General features: G+C 44.8%; 1 protein-coding gene across 1 annotated transcript in view; it reads left to right on the forward strand.

Moving 5' to 3' along the window:
• LOC111962152 (ATP-binding cassette sub-family C member 8-like) overlaps positions 1–15,430 on the forward strand; it is a 141,341-nt gene that overhangs the window by 62,624 nt on the left and 63,287 nt on the right. Inside the window, 7 exon segments of the mRNA XM_070442952.1 lie at positions 45–75; positions 5,086–5,126; positions 5,870–6,015; positions 10,469–10,580; positions 10,914–11,027; positions 11,188–11,260; positions 11,432–11,537. Coding sequence (XP_070299053.1) covers positions 45–75; positions 5,086–5,126; positions 5,870–6,015; positions 10,469–10,580; positions 10,914–11,027; positions 11,188–11,260; positions 11,432–11,537 — 623 coding nt within the window.

The raw sequence follows: 15,430 nt of genomic DNA on the forward strand, positions 1-15,430 counted from the left end.
CACATCATTCATGGTTACCTGACCTCCTTAGGCATATATAGTAGGTTACTTACTCGCTCTATACATCCATATCTAGTAGGTTACCTTACCCTCTCTATACATCCATATATAGTGGTTACTTACTACTCTACCTCAATCTAGGTAGGTTACTTACCTCCTCTAACATCCATCTATGTTACTTCTCCTTACACATCTCTCTGTAGGTTACCTTACCGGTCCTCTACACTCCACATATAGTAGGTTAGACTTACCTCCTTCTAACACATCCACTCCTTAGTAGGTTACCTTACCTCTCTCACTCCATCTAGTGGTTACCTTTCTTCCCTCTACCGTGCGTTATAATTAGTAGGTTACTTACTCCTTACACATCCCATCTAGTAGGTTACTTACTCCTCTACAATCCCACATCTAGTGGATTACTTACATCCCTCTACATCATCTAGTAGGTTACTTACTCCCTCTACACATCCACTTAGTAGTTTACCTTACTCCTCTCATCCATATTAGTGGTTCTTACCATCCCTACACATCATATTGGTCTACCATTACTCCCTCTACACTCCAATCTAGTAGATTCTTACTCTCTCTACAATCACATCTAGGTAGGTTACCTTACCTCCTCTAACATACACATCTAGTAGGTTTATTAACCTCCTCTAAACATCCCATCTAGTAGGTTACCTAAATCTCTACCATCCATCTAGTAGGTTACCTACCTCCTTACCATCCATTAGTAGGTTACTTACTCTCTACAATCCACATCTAGTAGGTTACCTTTACTTCTAAACATCACATCTAGTAGGTTACCTTACATTCCTCTACACATGCACATCTAGTAGGTTCTTACCTCCTCCTACAATCCACATTAGTAGGTTACTTACTCTCATACACTCCTCTAGTATGGGAGGTTACTTTACCTCCTCTAACATCAATTAGTAGGTTACTTAGCCTCCTCTGACCATCCAATCTGTAGGTTACCTTACTCCGTCTACCATCACATCTTTAGTAGGTTACCTTACCTCCCTCTCACATCTACATCTTGTAGGTTACTTACATCCCTCTAGCACATCCAATTAGTAGGTTACTTACTCCCTCTACACATCAATTAGTAGGTTACTTACTCCTCTACACTCCACATTTACGTAGGTTACATACTCCTCTACACTCACTCTAGTAGGTTACTTACCTCCCTCTACACATCCCTCTAGTAGGTTTCTACAAGTCCCTTCTACACATCACATTGTAGGTTACATTACTCACTCTCACACATCGCACATTAGTAGGTTATTACTCTCTAACATCATCTAGTGGTTTTAACTCCTCTAACTCCACATCTAGTAGGGTTTACATTACTTCCTCTAACACTCCACATCTAGTAGGTTTACCTTACCTCCTTACACATGCCACATCTAGTAGGTTACCTTACCTCCCTCTACACATCCATCTAGTAGGTTACCTTACCTCCTCTAACAATCCACATCTAGTAGGTTTATCTTACCTCTCTTACACATCCCACTCAGTAGGTTACCTTACTCCTCTAACCATCCACATCTAGTAGGTTACCTTACTCTCTACAATCCACATCTGTAGCTCACTTTGCCTTTACTTTACCCTTCTTCCCCAACTAAACAACACCAAATAGGTGATGGATTTTAGCATGAAGTACAAATATTGTTTTCGTTTTCAATGCCCTGTGGAAGTCGTAGGCTGATTCACTCATTGGAGAGGAAATGGCCTACACAAAAATGTTACCCTCTCAACTCTGCCACTCGTCTTTAATCATATGTAAAATGTTAGAAATCTCGTTTAACAATTTAAAATTCTGTCAATCGGCAAATTATTTTGCAAATAACAATTCCTGGCATATATCCATCACCGCAAAACAGTAAATCACTGCAATATTACGCATTCACTGGTACGATCACCGATACAAAGGAGGGCTCAAATTTTACCAACTCCCTGCATAAATGGTTCATCAGGCACATGCCAACAAATGTTTCCCTAAGCAAATTTTTGTTGAAAGATTTGCAAAACCTCATCTACTTCACTAACCGACGGCAACGGTTTTGGCTGCAACTTTGGTTTTTGAATCCGAGTTTGAGATGTCTGTCCAGGGTGGACAATATTTGCGTGATGTGTACGCCGAGGAACTTAAAACATACTACCCTCTCCACTACTGTCCGTCGATGTGATAGGGGGGTGCTCCCTCTGCTGTTTTCCTGAAGTCTACGATCATCTCCATTGTTTTGTTGACATTGAGTGTGAGGTTATTTTCCTGACACCACACTCCGAGGGCCTCACCTCCTCCCTGTAGGCCGTCTCATTTGTTGGTAATCAAGCCTACAACTGTAGTGTCGTCTGCAAACTTGATGATTGAGTTGGAGGGTGCATGGCCACGCAGTCGTGGGTGACAGGGAGTACAGGAGAGGGCTCAGAACGCCCTTGTGGGGCCCAGTGTTGAGGATTCAGCGGGGTGGAGATGTTGTTACCTACCCTCACCACCTGGGAGCGGCCCGTCAGGAAGTCCAGTCCAGTTGCAACGGGGCGAGGTCGAGACCCAGGGTCTCAGCTTATGATGAGTTTGGAGGGTACTATGGTGTTAATGCTGGCTGTAGTCAATGAACAGCATTCTCAAATAGGTATTCCTCTTGTCCAGATGGGTTAGGGCAGTGTGTGTTGCGATTGCTCGTCTGTGGCCTATTTGGCGGTAAGCAAATTGGAGTGGGTCTAGGGTGTCAGGTAGGGTGGAGGTGATATGGTCCTTGACTAGTCTCTCAAAGCACTTCATGATGACGGAAGTGAGTGCTACGGGGCGGTAGTCTTTTTAGCTCAGTTACCTTAGCTTCTTGGGAACAGGAACAATGCTAAGCATGTGGAACAGCAGCCTGGGATAAGGATTGATTGAATATGTCCGTAAACACACCAGCCAGCTGTCTGCTTATGCTCTGAGGACGCGGTGGGGATCTGTCTGGGCCTGCAGCCTTGCGAGGGTTACAACGTTTAAATGTTTATCATGTCGTGTGCAAGTGAAGGAGAGTCCACAGGTTTTGGTAGCAGGCCGTGTCAGTGGCACTGTATTGTCCTCAAAGCGAGCAAAGAAGTTGTTTAGTCTGTCTGGGAGCAAGACATCCTRGTCCGCGACGGGGCTGGTTTTCTTTTTGTAATCCATGATTGACTGTAGACCCTGCCACATACCTCTTGCGTCTGAGCCGTTGGATTGCGACTCTACTTTGTCTCTATACTGACGCTTAGCTTGTTTGATTGCCTTGCGGAGGGAATAGCTACACTGTTTGTATTCGGTCATGTTTCCGGTCACCTTGCCCTGGTTAAAAGCAGTGGTTCGCGCTTTCAGTTTTGCGTGAATGCTGCCATCAATCCACAGTTTCTGGTTTGGAAATGTTTTAATAGTTGCTGTTGGTACGACATCGCTGATGCACTTGCTAATAAACTTGCTCACCGAATCAGCGTATTCGTCAATGTTGTTGTTCGCCGCAATACGGAACATATCCCAATCCACATGATCGAAGCAATCTTGAAGCGTGGAATCCGATTGGTCGGACCAGCGTTGAACAGACCTGACCTGACCAGCGCGGGAGCTTCCTGATTTAGTTTCTGTCTATAGGCTGCAAGCAACAAAATGGAGTCGTGGTCAGCTTTTCCGAAAGGAGGGCGGGGGAGGGCCTTATATGCGTCGCGGAAGTTAGAATAACAATGATCCAGGGTTTTACCAGCCCTGGTAGCACAATCGATATGCTGATAGAATTTAGGGAGTTTTGTTTTCAAATTAGCCTTGTTAAAATCCCCAGCTACAATGAATGCAGCCTCAGGATATGTGGTTTCCAGTTTACATAGAGTCAAATAAAGTTCGTTCAGGGCCGTCGATGTGTCTGCTTGGGGGGRAATATATGCAGCTGTGATTATAATCGAAGAGAATTCTCTTGGTAGATAATGCGGTCGACATTTGATTGTGAGGAATTCTAAGTCAGGTGAACAGAAGGACTTGAGTTAGAGTTTTCATGCTTGGCCCCCCTACCCAAACTCTGGATTTTTTGGGAGAGTTGTCTGTCTGAAGAGGACCCGCCTTGAAACAATTTGTTTTCATAGAAATGTCCAAAAGAATCTGACGTCCTCCCCAGACGTAGTGCTGTTGCTCTAGGTCTGGGATTTCCAAGACTACTAGCTATCACTAGCTAACAGGGAAGAACTTACAATACATACATGCCTCCTAGCGTCCCATGCATAGGCTACTTTCTGTCACGAACACTAAACTGAAACTAAATAATGTAAACACTAAATAGAAATGTTTTTATCAAACTAAAACTGAATAAAAACTAGTAAATCAAGTCGGAAAAACAACTGAATCTCTTATACACATCTAGATGTGTATAAGAGACAGGTGTGGGCGAGCGATTTGCTGAAGTCAACGTTGTGAACAGAGTGCCCCATGGTGGCGATGGGGTTATGGTATGGGCAGGCATAAGCTACGGACAAAGAACAAAATTGCATTTTATCGTTGACAATTTGAATGCACAGAGATAACGTGATGAGATCCTGAGGCCCATTGTCTTGTCATTCATCCATCTCATGTTTCAGCATGATAATGAACAACCCCATGTTGCAAGGATCTGTACACAATTCCTGTAAGCTGAAAATGTCCCWGTTCTTCCATGGCCTGCACACTCACCAGACATGTCACCCATTGAGCCTGTTTGGGATGCTCTGGATCGATGTGTACGACAGCRTGTTCCAGTTCCCGGCAATATCCACCAACTTCCCACAGCCATTGAAGAGGAGTGGGACAACATTCCACGGGCCACAATCAACAGCCTGATCAACTCTATGCRAAGGAGATGTGTCGCGCTGCATGAACCAAAAAACACAGAACTACAAAAAACGTTGCCTTTCTCAGTGCTGATGCTCTAGCTTAGTCCTAGACAACAACCGCTTCAAGCCATTCCGTTGAGCTGAGTTCCTGGAGAWAGACACTTCGTCTAAAGTATTCTCAGTCTCTGGAACAAACTGTCTGTACAGTATCTGAACCACATTGTCATGTATCTAATGTTGTCTGTGTCTCCTGTTTCTCAGTATTCATGAATGCAGCCATCCCTATCGCTGCTGTCCTGACTGTGAGTATTCATTCCACTCATAAATTCCTATTCATATCTGATAGGTGGCATGCATACTACTTGTCTACAGACTACCCCAATATCTGTCCTCCCTCACATTGTTCACCATAGAACAGCATGTTCTAACCACCATTTCGCCTTCAAAAATAAGCTGCGTACTGTACACTGGTCTGTGTATTGTTTTCAGTGGATGGGCTTTTACAGAGAACAGAATCCCTTTTCCCGAGTGAAGGGCACAAGCCAGACCAGTCCAGACTAGAGTGGTATCACTCAGAACGCAGTCAGTCAGACTGGCATGTTACTGCTTTCTAAAGGATGGCCAGTGACATTTCACAGGGACACTGGAGGTTTTTTGCCATGGCCACTGTAAATCCCAGTTATATTTATGGTAGAGAGAGAGATTGTGTGTGTTTTGGAGACCGTAATGTGCTTATCTATCTCTCATTGTTTAGCCCTAAAGTGGAAATGCTCAAGTTCACCACAAACTGACTGAATGGCAAAAGTATTTAAATTAGTCAGTCTTTCTGAAGGATATTTATTCTTTCAGGGCCAAATCCTGTATTGGATGCGAGCACAGGTCAGACTATAGCACACATCGCCCATTGACGTTAATGCAAGATTTATGTAAACGTTTGTGTTGCTCACTTGCATCTTGAGTCAGGATTCAGACCTCWCTCACAGTATCTTTGCTGGTTACTGGAGTGATATTAATATTTTTCTCTCCTCCCGTCATCTTCCTGTAGACGTTTGTGGTCCATGTGCACATCTCTGAGGAGGCTGACCTGTCACCTGCTGTGGCCTTYGCGTCCTTATCCCTGTTTCACATCCTGGTCACTCCTCTCTTCCTGCTCTCCAGCGTGGTGCGATCCACAGTCAAGGCCCTGGTCAGGTGAGCTGTGTATCATGGACACACAATTACAGGCAGCTAGTGGTAGGTAAGTTACTGTATTTCACATTGCAGTACACCTACTGTAATTTKAATACAGTCTCAAAGCAAGAACTGTGTAATGACACACAGTACAATACCATAGAATTGACTGTATTATACTGTAAAAAATGTAATGCTACTGTAAACATAATGAATGACATTCACTGAGGGGAGGGGTTTGTATTTTACTGTAATTACAGGTGCAAGCAGGAYGGTTACTAGGTAATGTGTTTACACATTACAGCATATCAATGAATAGTTGGTGTTTTATATCACTTTGCACTTCTAGAAGCCTTAACAAATGTTTCMAAACTGGCAGTGACTACAAGGCAAAACAGACCAAAAGAACATGGCAAAATGTTCAACCATTGAAGGTTGAAGACTTGCTGTTTCTCCAATTTGTCCCCTATACATTTTGAATTGATTGGGCACGACTAAATTGGTACAGCACTCTCACTAACGGATGCAACAAATATAGCCTCTTACAAGGCATGCCTCAAAATATGTTAATGAGACAGAAACAACAATGCCATGCACCCACTAGTGGTCAAAAGGTTTTTGGTGCTTCAAAAATACAGTAGGGTACTGTATTCTGTGGGATGGAATTACAATACACTGTAACAAATGTAACTTGTTTTTACGGTAACTTACTGGCAGCTAGTTACCTGTAAGTTACTATAAAGTAGTATAAAGTACAGTATGTTACCATACATTCAAAATAAAGTGCTTTCTTTACTGTAATGTACTGTTAAAGGAAAGTATTTACAGTGTACCATTTGAAATACAGCAATTATATCCATGCCCACACCATTTTCCCACAATGCACCATCATTTACAGTATTCTGCAGTAAAACATTTCACAGTATTTGACTGTTGATAATACCCCAAATTATTGTCTAAATTACCGTTTTCTGTTAATGTTGAGTTAAGCTGAATTCATGTCAGATTTACCAAAATAAAGTGTAATTGTGGTGAAGCTAAATTGAAGTCAATCACTAAAACACCTGTCTGTTTCTGTCAGTAACATTTACTTTTTCTAAATTGACAATTTGATTAACTGCTGTAATTGTGTTGTCACCCTTCTACCCTATTCCTCATTACCCATCCTATCATACAAAATAGCATAACGACTGCATCGAACATCATAAACATATATAGAGCATTTGGAATGTTATGTTACAGCCTTCTTCTAAAATGGGTTAAATAGTCGTCCGTCCACCCCCCCCCGTCCACCCCCCATCATATATATATATACACATGCATACTGTATGCACCATTTTCTAAAAACCTATTTTTGCTTTGTCATTATGGTTAGTGTGTAGATTGATGGGGGGGGGCGGACGGACGGACGGATTACTATTTAACCCATATATATATATATATATATACACTGCTCAAAAAAATAAAGGGAACACTTAAACAACACAATGTAACTCCAAGTCAATCACACTTCTATGAAATCAAAACTGTCCACTTAGAAGCAACACTGATTGACAATAAATTTCACATGCTGTTGTGCAAATGGAATAGACAAAAGGTGGAAATTATAGGCAATTAGCAAGACACCCCCAAAAAAGGAGTGATTCTGCAGGTGGTGACCACAGACAACTTCTCAGTCCTATGCTTCCTGGCTGATGTTTTGGTCACTTTTGAATGCTGGCGGTGCTCTCACTCTAGTGGTAGCATGAGACGGAGTCTACAACCCACACAAGTGGCTCAGGTAGTGCAGTTCATCCAGGATGGCACATCAATGCGAGCTGTGGCAAAAAGGTTGCTGTGTGTCTGTCAGCGTAGTGTCCAGAGCATGGAGGCACTACCAGGAGACAGGCCAGTACATCAGGAGACGTGGAGGAGGCCGTAGGAGGGCAACAAACCCAGCAGCAGGACCGCTACCTCCGCCTTTGTGCAAGGAGGTGCACTGCCAGAGCCTGCAAAATGACCTCCAGCAGGCCACAAATGTGCATGTGTCAGCATATGGTCTCACAAGGGTCTGAGGATCTCATCTCGGTACCTAATGCAGTCAGGCTACCTCTGGCGAGCACATGGAGGGCTGTGGCGCCCACAAAGAAATGCCACCCCACACCATGACTGAACCCACCGCACAACGGTCATGCTGGAGGATGTTGCAGGCAGCAGAACATTCTCCACGGCGCTCCAGACTCTGTCACGTCTGTCACATGTGCTCATGGCTCAGTGTGAACCTGCTTTCATCTGTGAAGAGCACAGGGCGCCAGTGGCGAATTTGCCAATCTTGGGTTCTCTGGCAAATGCCAAACGTCCTGCACGGTGCTGGGCTGTAAGCACAACCCCACTGTGGACTCAGCCTCATGGAGTCTGTTTCTGACCGTTTGAGCAGACACATGCACATTTGTGGCCTGCTGGAGTCATTTTGCAGGGCTCTGGCAGTGCACCTCCTTGCACAAAGGCGAGGTAGCGCGTCCTGCTGCTGGGTTGTTTCCCTCCTACGGCGCTCCTCCACGCTCCTGATGTACTGGCCTGTCTCCTGGTAGTGCCTCATCTACTGGACACTACGCTGACAGACACAGCAACCTTTTTGCCACAGCTCGCATTGATGTGCCATCCTGGATGAACTGCACTACCTGAGCCACTTGTGGGGTTTGTAGACTCCGTCTCATGCTACACTAGAGTGAGAGCACGCCGAGCATTCAAAAGTGACCAAAACATCACCAGGAAGCATAGGAACTGAGAAGTTGTCTGTGGTCACCACCTGCAGAGATCACTCCTTTTTGGGTGTTTTGCTAATTGCCTATAATTTCCACCTTTTGTCTATTCCATTTGCACAACAGCATGTGAAATTTATTGTCAATCAGTGTTGCTTCCTAAGTGGACAGTTTGATTTCATAGAAGTGTGATTGACTTGGAGTTACATTGTGTTGTTTAAGTGTTCCCTTTATTTTTTTGAGCAGTGTATATAAATKAAATATCACATTTACATAAGCATTTGGACCCTTTACTCAGTACTTTGTTGAATCAGTCATCCATACAGAGTCGGGGGTTTCCTTTGCATCCTGAGAGGATGAATGGAAGTCTCGAGAAAATCAATGGGGTCGAGCTGATCTCTGGTAAATGGAGGCAGTACGTGTATCCTAATCCTGTCGAACCAGTGACGGAGAAATTGTCAATCTACATCCCATTTGTATCCCACTGAAACCGCTAGTTCCTTACTCAATGACACGCAATGACTTGCACTGAGTCACAGCCATAGAGATCCTATCGTTATTCATCTCTATGGTGACAACAGGTTGGATGTGATGCTGTATCTCACGGGTAACCTAAGTCTGTTCCGTTTATGGTCAAGATGACCTTATGATCCCTGTAACAGCCTGGTATTGACCTAGCCGTCGATAGTACCATCTGCTTGCTGCCATTCTGCAGTGGAGCTGGAGCATATGCTGCCTACTCTACTCTACTGCACTGGCTTTGGTTCAAGAGATCCTCGCACACAATACAGTCTATTACGGATTACGAAGGAAGACCAAAACGGAGATCTGCCCAACGATGCCTCACTACCAGACAAACTCAATGCATTTTATGCATCCTTTGACAACAACAACATGGAGCCGGGTGTGAGGGCCGTCACCGACCCAGAGGACTGGGTGATCTCGCTCTCTGAGGCCGAGGTGAAAAGGGTCTTTAAATCAGGTCAACACCTGCAAGGCTGCGGGCCCCGACGGCCCCAACAGCTGCTAAGCGTATTCACTGTCATTTTCAACCTCTCCTTGTCCCAGTCTGTAATCCCCACGTGTTTTAAGATGACTACCATCATCCCTGTTCCTAAGAACTACCGAGTGTTGTGCAGGCAGCCCAGTACATCGCTGGGGCCGRGCTCCCTGCCATCCAGGACCTGTATATCAGCGGTGTGAAAAGAAGGCCCGGAAAATCGGCAAAGACCCCAACCACCCAAGCCTCAGCTTCAGCTTACTGAGTCATATTCCACAAAATGTATGGTCCAATRAGAACTCTCCAAATGAATGATGCGGTGTGTGGCTCGCTGAATAGCCTGGAGTGTAGGAGTATGTCACTGCTGACTGAACCTCATTTACTGGTAGATGTACAGCAAGGCCTATATTGTATTCCAAGCTTATACTAATCATTATGGCTTAGTTTATTCCAGATGTACTGAAGCAGGTAGCTGAAGGAACATAAAAACGGAATACTTTTTTTACTTTATTCATTTCAGATAGTCTGGAGACTTGCTTTAGGAAATTAAACCTTTTCGCTTCTCCATTTTTAACATTCTTTGATCAGATGATTCTACCAGGAGAGTTACCTGTGCATTTTAAATGTGTTGTTCCCTATCCCATCTTCAATGCGGTAACTTTTCCTTCCTGTAACCCACTCTGAAATGTGAAAATGTGAAATGGATCTGTGGCTTCCCATGTCCTCTCTTCAGTGCCCAGAAGCTGAGTGAGTTCTTCAGTAGTGATGAGATTGGAGACGAGCAGGAGCCCAACGCTACCATGCCCGCTGGCCCCAGCAACCACAACAGCAAGTACCAGGCTGTGGTGAGTAGGGACACACATGAACACATTCGAACGTATCCACACACACACACACTTGCATACACAAACACACACACACACACGCAAGTACACAGCGCTCCCACAAAGAGACTTTCCTGCCCCCAGCAATTCTTACACACTCAACCACTCACTCACAGGCAGAGTGCACTTCAATGAATTATTAACTGTTTCTCTTCACTCTGTATGTTCTATCCTCCTTCCTCCACCTCACTTACACTCACCACCCACCACCTCCACCACTACTCTCTGTGGTGTCCATAGTTGTCCTTTAAAAAGCCTAAGCCATGGCCTGTTCCCTCCCTGCGCCCCTCCCAGCCCCTGAAGGTGGTGAACAGGAAGAGGCCCCCCAGGGAAGACTGCTGGAACAACTACAGCCACAAGGGAGGCGACCCGCCCCCCCAGGAGAGGGACCAAGACCTCTGCCTCAGGGTGAGTGGGAGGTAGCAGGACTAGATAGACGTTCAATCTGTCGTTCAGTCTCATCAGTGTGCTGCCAGGGAGCCTCTCCTGGTCTGACTGCTTGACATTCAGTGTTTGACATTTGCTTTGATCGGCGTGTGTAATGTTTTATTTATTTTTCTCTCTCCAGATAACCAGCGGATATTTCACCTGGACAGACGGACCTCCTACCCTGTCTAACGTAGACATCAAGGTTCCCTTTGGTAAGGCTCTGATCCTGGAGGAAGGTTAAATGCCATGGTATTCATACACTATCAGAGGAATCACTAGAGGAATCACTACTACTCCCTCCTCCTATCCCTCCATCTCTCTCTATCTTTCTCTCTAATCGCAATATTTTCCACTCATGTCTTCTGTGTGTGTGTCTCTCTCAGGTCAGCTGACTATGATCGTGGGCCAGGTGGGTTGTGGGAAGTCGTCCCTGCTGCTGGCAGCTCTGGGAGAGATGCAGAGAGTCTCTGGGACTGTCACCTGGAACAGGTAAGACTGGATGAAATTACTACTCACACCGCAGACATCACAGATAGATGGACGGACTGACAGACAACTATGTACTAGTAGGATGGACATACTAAACAGTTTCTCAAGCATCTTTCTCATCCAAATCAAAGAAAAGGACTATTGAATTACAGTATAGGTTTGTGTGACCTGAGCTTGGATGATGTAAATTCTAAAGGTCAAAGATTAGAGGTGAAAGGTGTGTTGACTCCACAGAGAGCCAGGTAGCGGCAGTCAACAGAAGACTGGCAGTTTACCTCTCTCAGCTATATAAAATGCTCTACAGCACCAATTMTCTTGTAATGAGTCTGTCTGGGGAAGCGAATGTGTTTGTTTTATGTGTGTTGCGATGGGGAGATAAATACTGCAGCTCTCAGGGCCATTTAATTAACATCAATATACCACTGTCTGACTCTGTTACTTCTTCCTCCTCCAAGTCATATAACTAATAGGATTTCGCTGATTTACTGGCCGCTTAAAGAGCTTTTGTCACAAATTCTCCTCATGTCAAATGCTGTGTAGGTTCAGAGAAACTGAAGTAAGTGATGGAAACTCTGCTCTCTCTAGATCTGTGTTGCTCACCCAAGGTGTAGGGATATGTGTGAGTCAGGAGTTTAAGGAGTGATGCTTGCTCAGTCATTTGTATGTGGTCCCACAAGCCTGACTGAGATACTCTAAAGACCAACRTATCAAACTAAAATACCAAATAATTTAGCTAAATRTTGTATTTACATAAGATACAGGTATATTGAGGTATTTTGTCGTTTCRAAATAAAAAAATACATTTTCATGTTCAAATCAAATCAATGTTTATTTGTCACATACACATGTTTAGCAGATGTTATTGCGGGTGTAGCTAAATACTTGTTTTTCTAGCTTCAACAGTGCAGTAATTGCTAACAATTCACAACAATACACACAACTTAAAAGTAGAAGAATGGAAKTAAGGAATATATCAATATTAGGATGAGCGATGTTGGAGTGGCATAGACTAAAATACAGTAGAATAGAATACAGTATATACATATGAGATAAGTAAAGCAAAAATATGTAAACATTATTAAAGTGACTAGTGTTCCATTATTAAAGTGGCCAGTGATTTCAAGTCTATGTATATTGGGAAGCAGCCAAAAGGTGCAGGGTTACGTAACCGGGTGGACGCCAGCTAGTGATGGCTGTTTACAGTCTGATGGCCTTGAGATAGAAGCTGTTTTTCAGTCTCTCGGTCCCAGCTTTGATGCACCTGTACTGACCTCGCCTTCTGGATGATAGCGGGGTGAACAGGCAGTGGCTCGGGTGGTTGTTTTCCTGTGACATTAGGTGCTATTGCGCCTTCACCACACTGTCTGTGTGGGTGGACCATTTCAGATCGTCAGTGATGTGTATGCCGAGGAACTTGAAGCTTTCCACCTTCTCCACTGCGGCCAGTTGATGTGGATATGGGTGTGCTCCCTCTGCTGTTTCCTGAAATCCACGATCAGCTCCTTTGTTTTGTCGACATTGAGTGAGAGGTTATTTTCCTGGCACCACACTCCCAGGGCCCTCAACTCCTCTCTGTAGGCTGTCTCGTCATTGTTGGTAATCAGGCCTACTACTGTTGTGTCATCTGCAAACTTGATGATTGAGTTGGAGGCGTGCGTGGCCACGCAGTCAGGGGTGAACAGGGAGTACAGGAGGGGGCTGAGCACGCTCCCTTGTGGGGCCCCTGTGTTGAGGATCAGCGAAGTGGAGGTGTTGTTTCCTACCTTCACCTACCTGGGGGCRGCCCGTCAGGAAGTCCAGGACCCAGTTGCACAGGGCGGGKTTCAGACCCAGGGCCTCAAGCTTAATGATGAGCTTGGAGGGTACTATGGTGTTGAATGCTGAGCTATAGTCAATGAACAGCATTCTTACATAGGTATTCCTCTTGTCCAGATGGGATAAGTGCGATGGTGATTGCATCGTCTGTGGATCTATTGGGGCGGTAAGCAAATTGAAGTGTGTCTAGGGTGTCATGTAAGGTAGAGGTGATATGATCCATAACTAGCCTCTCAAAGCACTCCATGATGACAGAAGTGAGTGCTACGGGGCGATAGTCATTTATAGTTCAGTTACCTTTGCTTTCTTGGGTACAGGAACAATGGTGGACATMTTGAAGCATGTTGGGACAGCAAACTGGGATAGGAAGAGATGAAATATGCCCGTAAACAATCCAGCCAGCTGGTCTGCGCGTGCTCTGAGGATGCGGCTAGGGATGCCGTCTAGGTCGGCAGCCTTGCAAGGGTTAACRCGCTTTAATGTCTTACTCACGTCGGCCACAGAGAAGGAGAGCCCACAGTCCTTGGTAGCGGGCCGCGTCRGTGGCACTGTTATCCTCAAAGTGGGCGCAGAAAGTTTTTAGCTTGTCCGGAAGCAAGATGTCGGTGTCCGCGACGTGGCTGGTTTCCCCTTTGTTGTTCGTGATTGTCTGTATACCATGCCACATACGTCTTGTGTCTGAGCCGTTGAATTGTGACTCCACTTTGTSTCTMTACTGACGTTTTGCCAGTTTCATTGCCTTACGGAGAGAATACCTACACTGTTTGTAGTCGGCTATATTCCCAGTCACCTTGCCATGGTTAAATGCGGTGGTTTGTGCTTTCAGTTTTGCACGAACTCTGCCATCTATCCACGGTTTCTGGTTAGAGTCGATTTTAATAGTCACAGTGGATACAACATCTCCTATACGCTTCTTTATAAACTCAGTCACCGTATCTGTGTATTCGTCAGATGTTATTCTCGAAGTCTACCCGGGAACATATCCCAGTCCGCGTGATCAAAACAATCTTGAAGCGTGATTCCAATTGGTCAGACCAGCGTTGCATAGTCCTTAGCACGGGTACTTCCTGTTTGAGTTTCTGCCCATAGGAAGGGAGGATCAAAACAGAGTCATGATCAGATTTGCCGAAGGGAGGGTGGGTGAGGGCCTTGTTGGCTTCCCGTAAGTTGTAGCAGTGGTCGAGTGTTTTAGTAGCGTGGGTACTACAGTCAATGTGTTGATAGAACTTCGGTAGCATTTTCCTCATATTTGCTTTGTTAAAATCCCCAGCTACAATAAATGCGGCCTCGGGATATGTGGTTTCCAGTTTGCATAAAGTCCAGTGAAGTTCTTTGAGGGCCGTCGTGGGATCGGCTTGTGGGGGAATATACATGGCTGTGACTTTAACCAAAGAGAATTCTCTTGGGAGGTAATACGGTCGGCATTTGATTGTGAGGTATTCTAGGTTGGGTGAAGAAAAGGACTTGAGTTTCTGTATGTTATCACAATCACACCATGAGTGRTTAGTCATGAAACATACATCCTCACCTTTCTTCTTCCCAGAGAGCTCTTTATTCCTGTCTGCGCGATATACTGAGAACCCTGCTGGCTGACTGGACAAAGACAGTATATCCCGAGAGCCATATTTGTGAAACAGAGTATGTTACAATCCCTGATGTCTCTCTGGAAGGAGATTCTCGCCCTGAGCTCGTCTACGTTATTATCCAGAGACTGAACAATAGGGAGTAATATACTCGGAAGCGGTGGATGGTGTGCGCGTCTCCTGAGTTGGATTAGAAGTCCACTCTGAATACCTCTTCTCCTCCGGCGGTGTTTTGGATCAGCATCTGGAATCAGTTCAATTGCCCTGGGGGGTACAAACAAAGGATCCAATTCGGGAAAGTCGTATTCCCAGTCATGAGTTACTGCCGCTCTGATATCCAAAAGTTATTTCCGTCTGTATGTAATGACACACAAAAAAATCCTGGGCTAATAATGTAAGAAATAAAAAAACTAAATACTGCAAAGTTGTGTCATCAAATTTTATTTGTGACATGCGCCGAAGACAACAGGTGTTTACTTACAATCCCTTAACGAA

The sequence above is a fragment of the Salvelinus sp. IW2-2015 genome, linkage group LG4q.1:29 (assembly GCF_002910315.2).
Source record: "Salvelinus sp. IW2-2015 linkage group LG4q.1:29, ASM291031v2, whole genome shotgun sequence".
NCBI lineage: Eukaryota > Metazoa > Chordata > Actinopteri > Salmoniformes > Salmonidae > Salvelinus > Salvelinus sp. IW2-2015.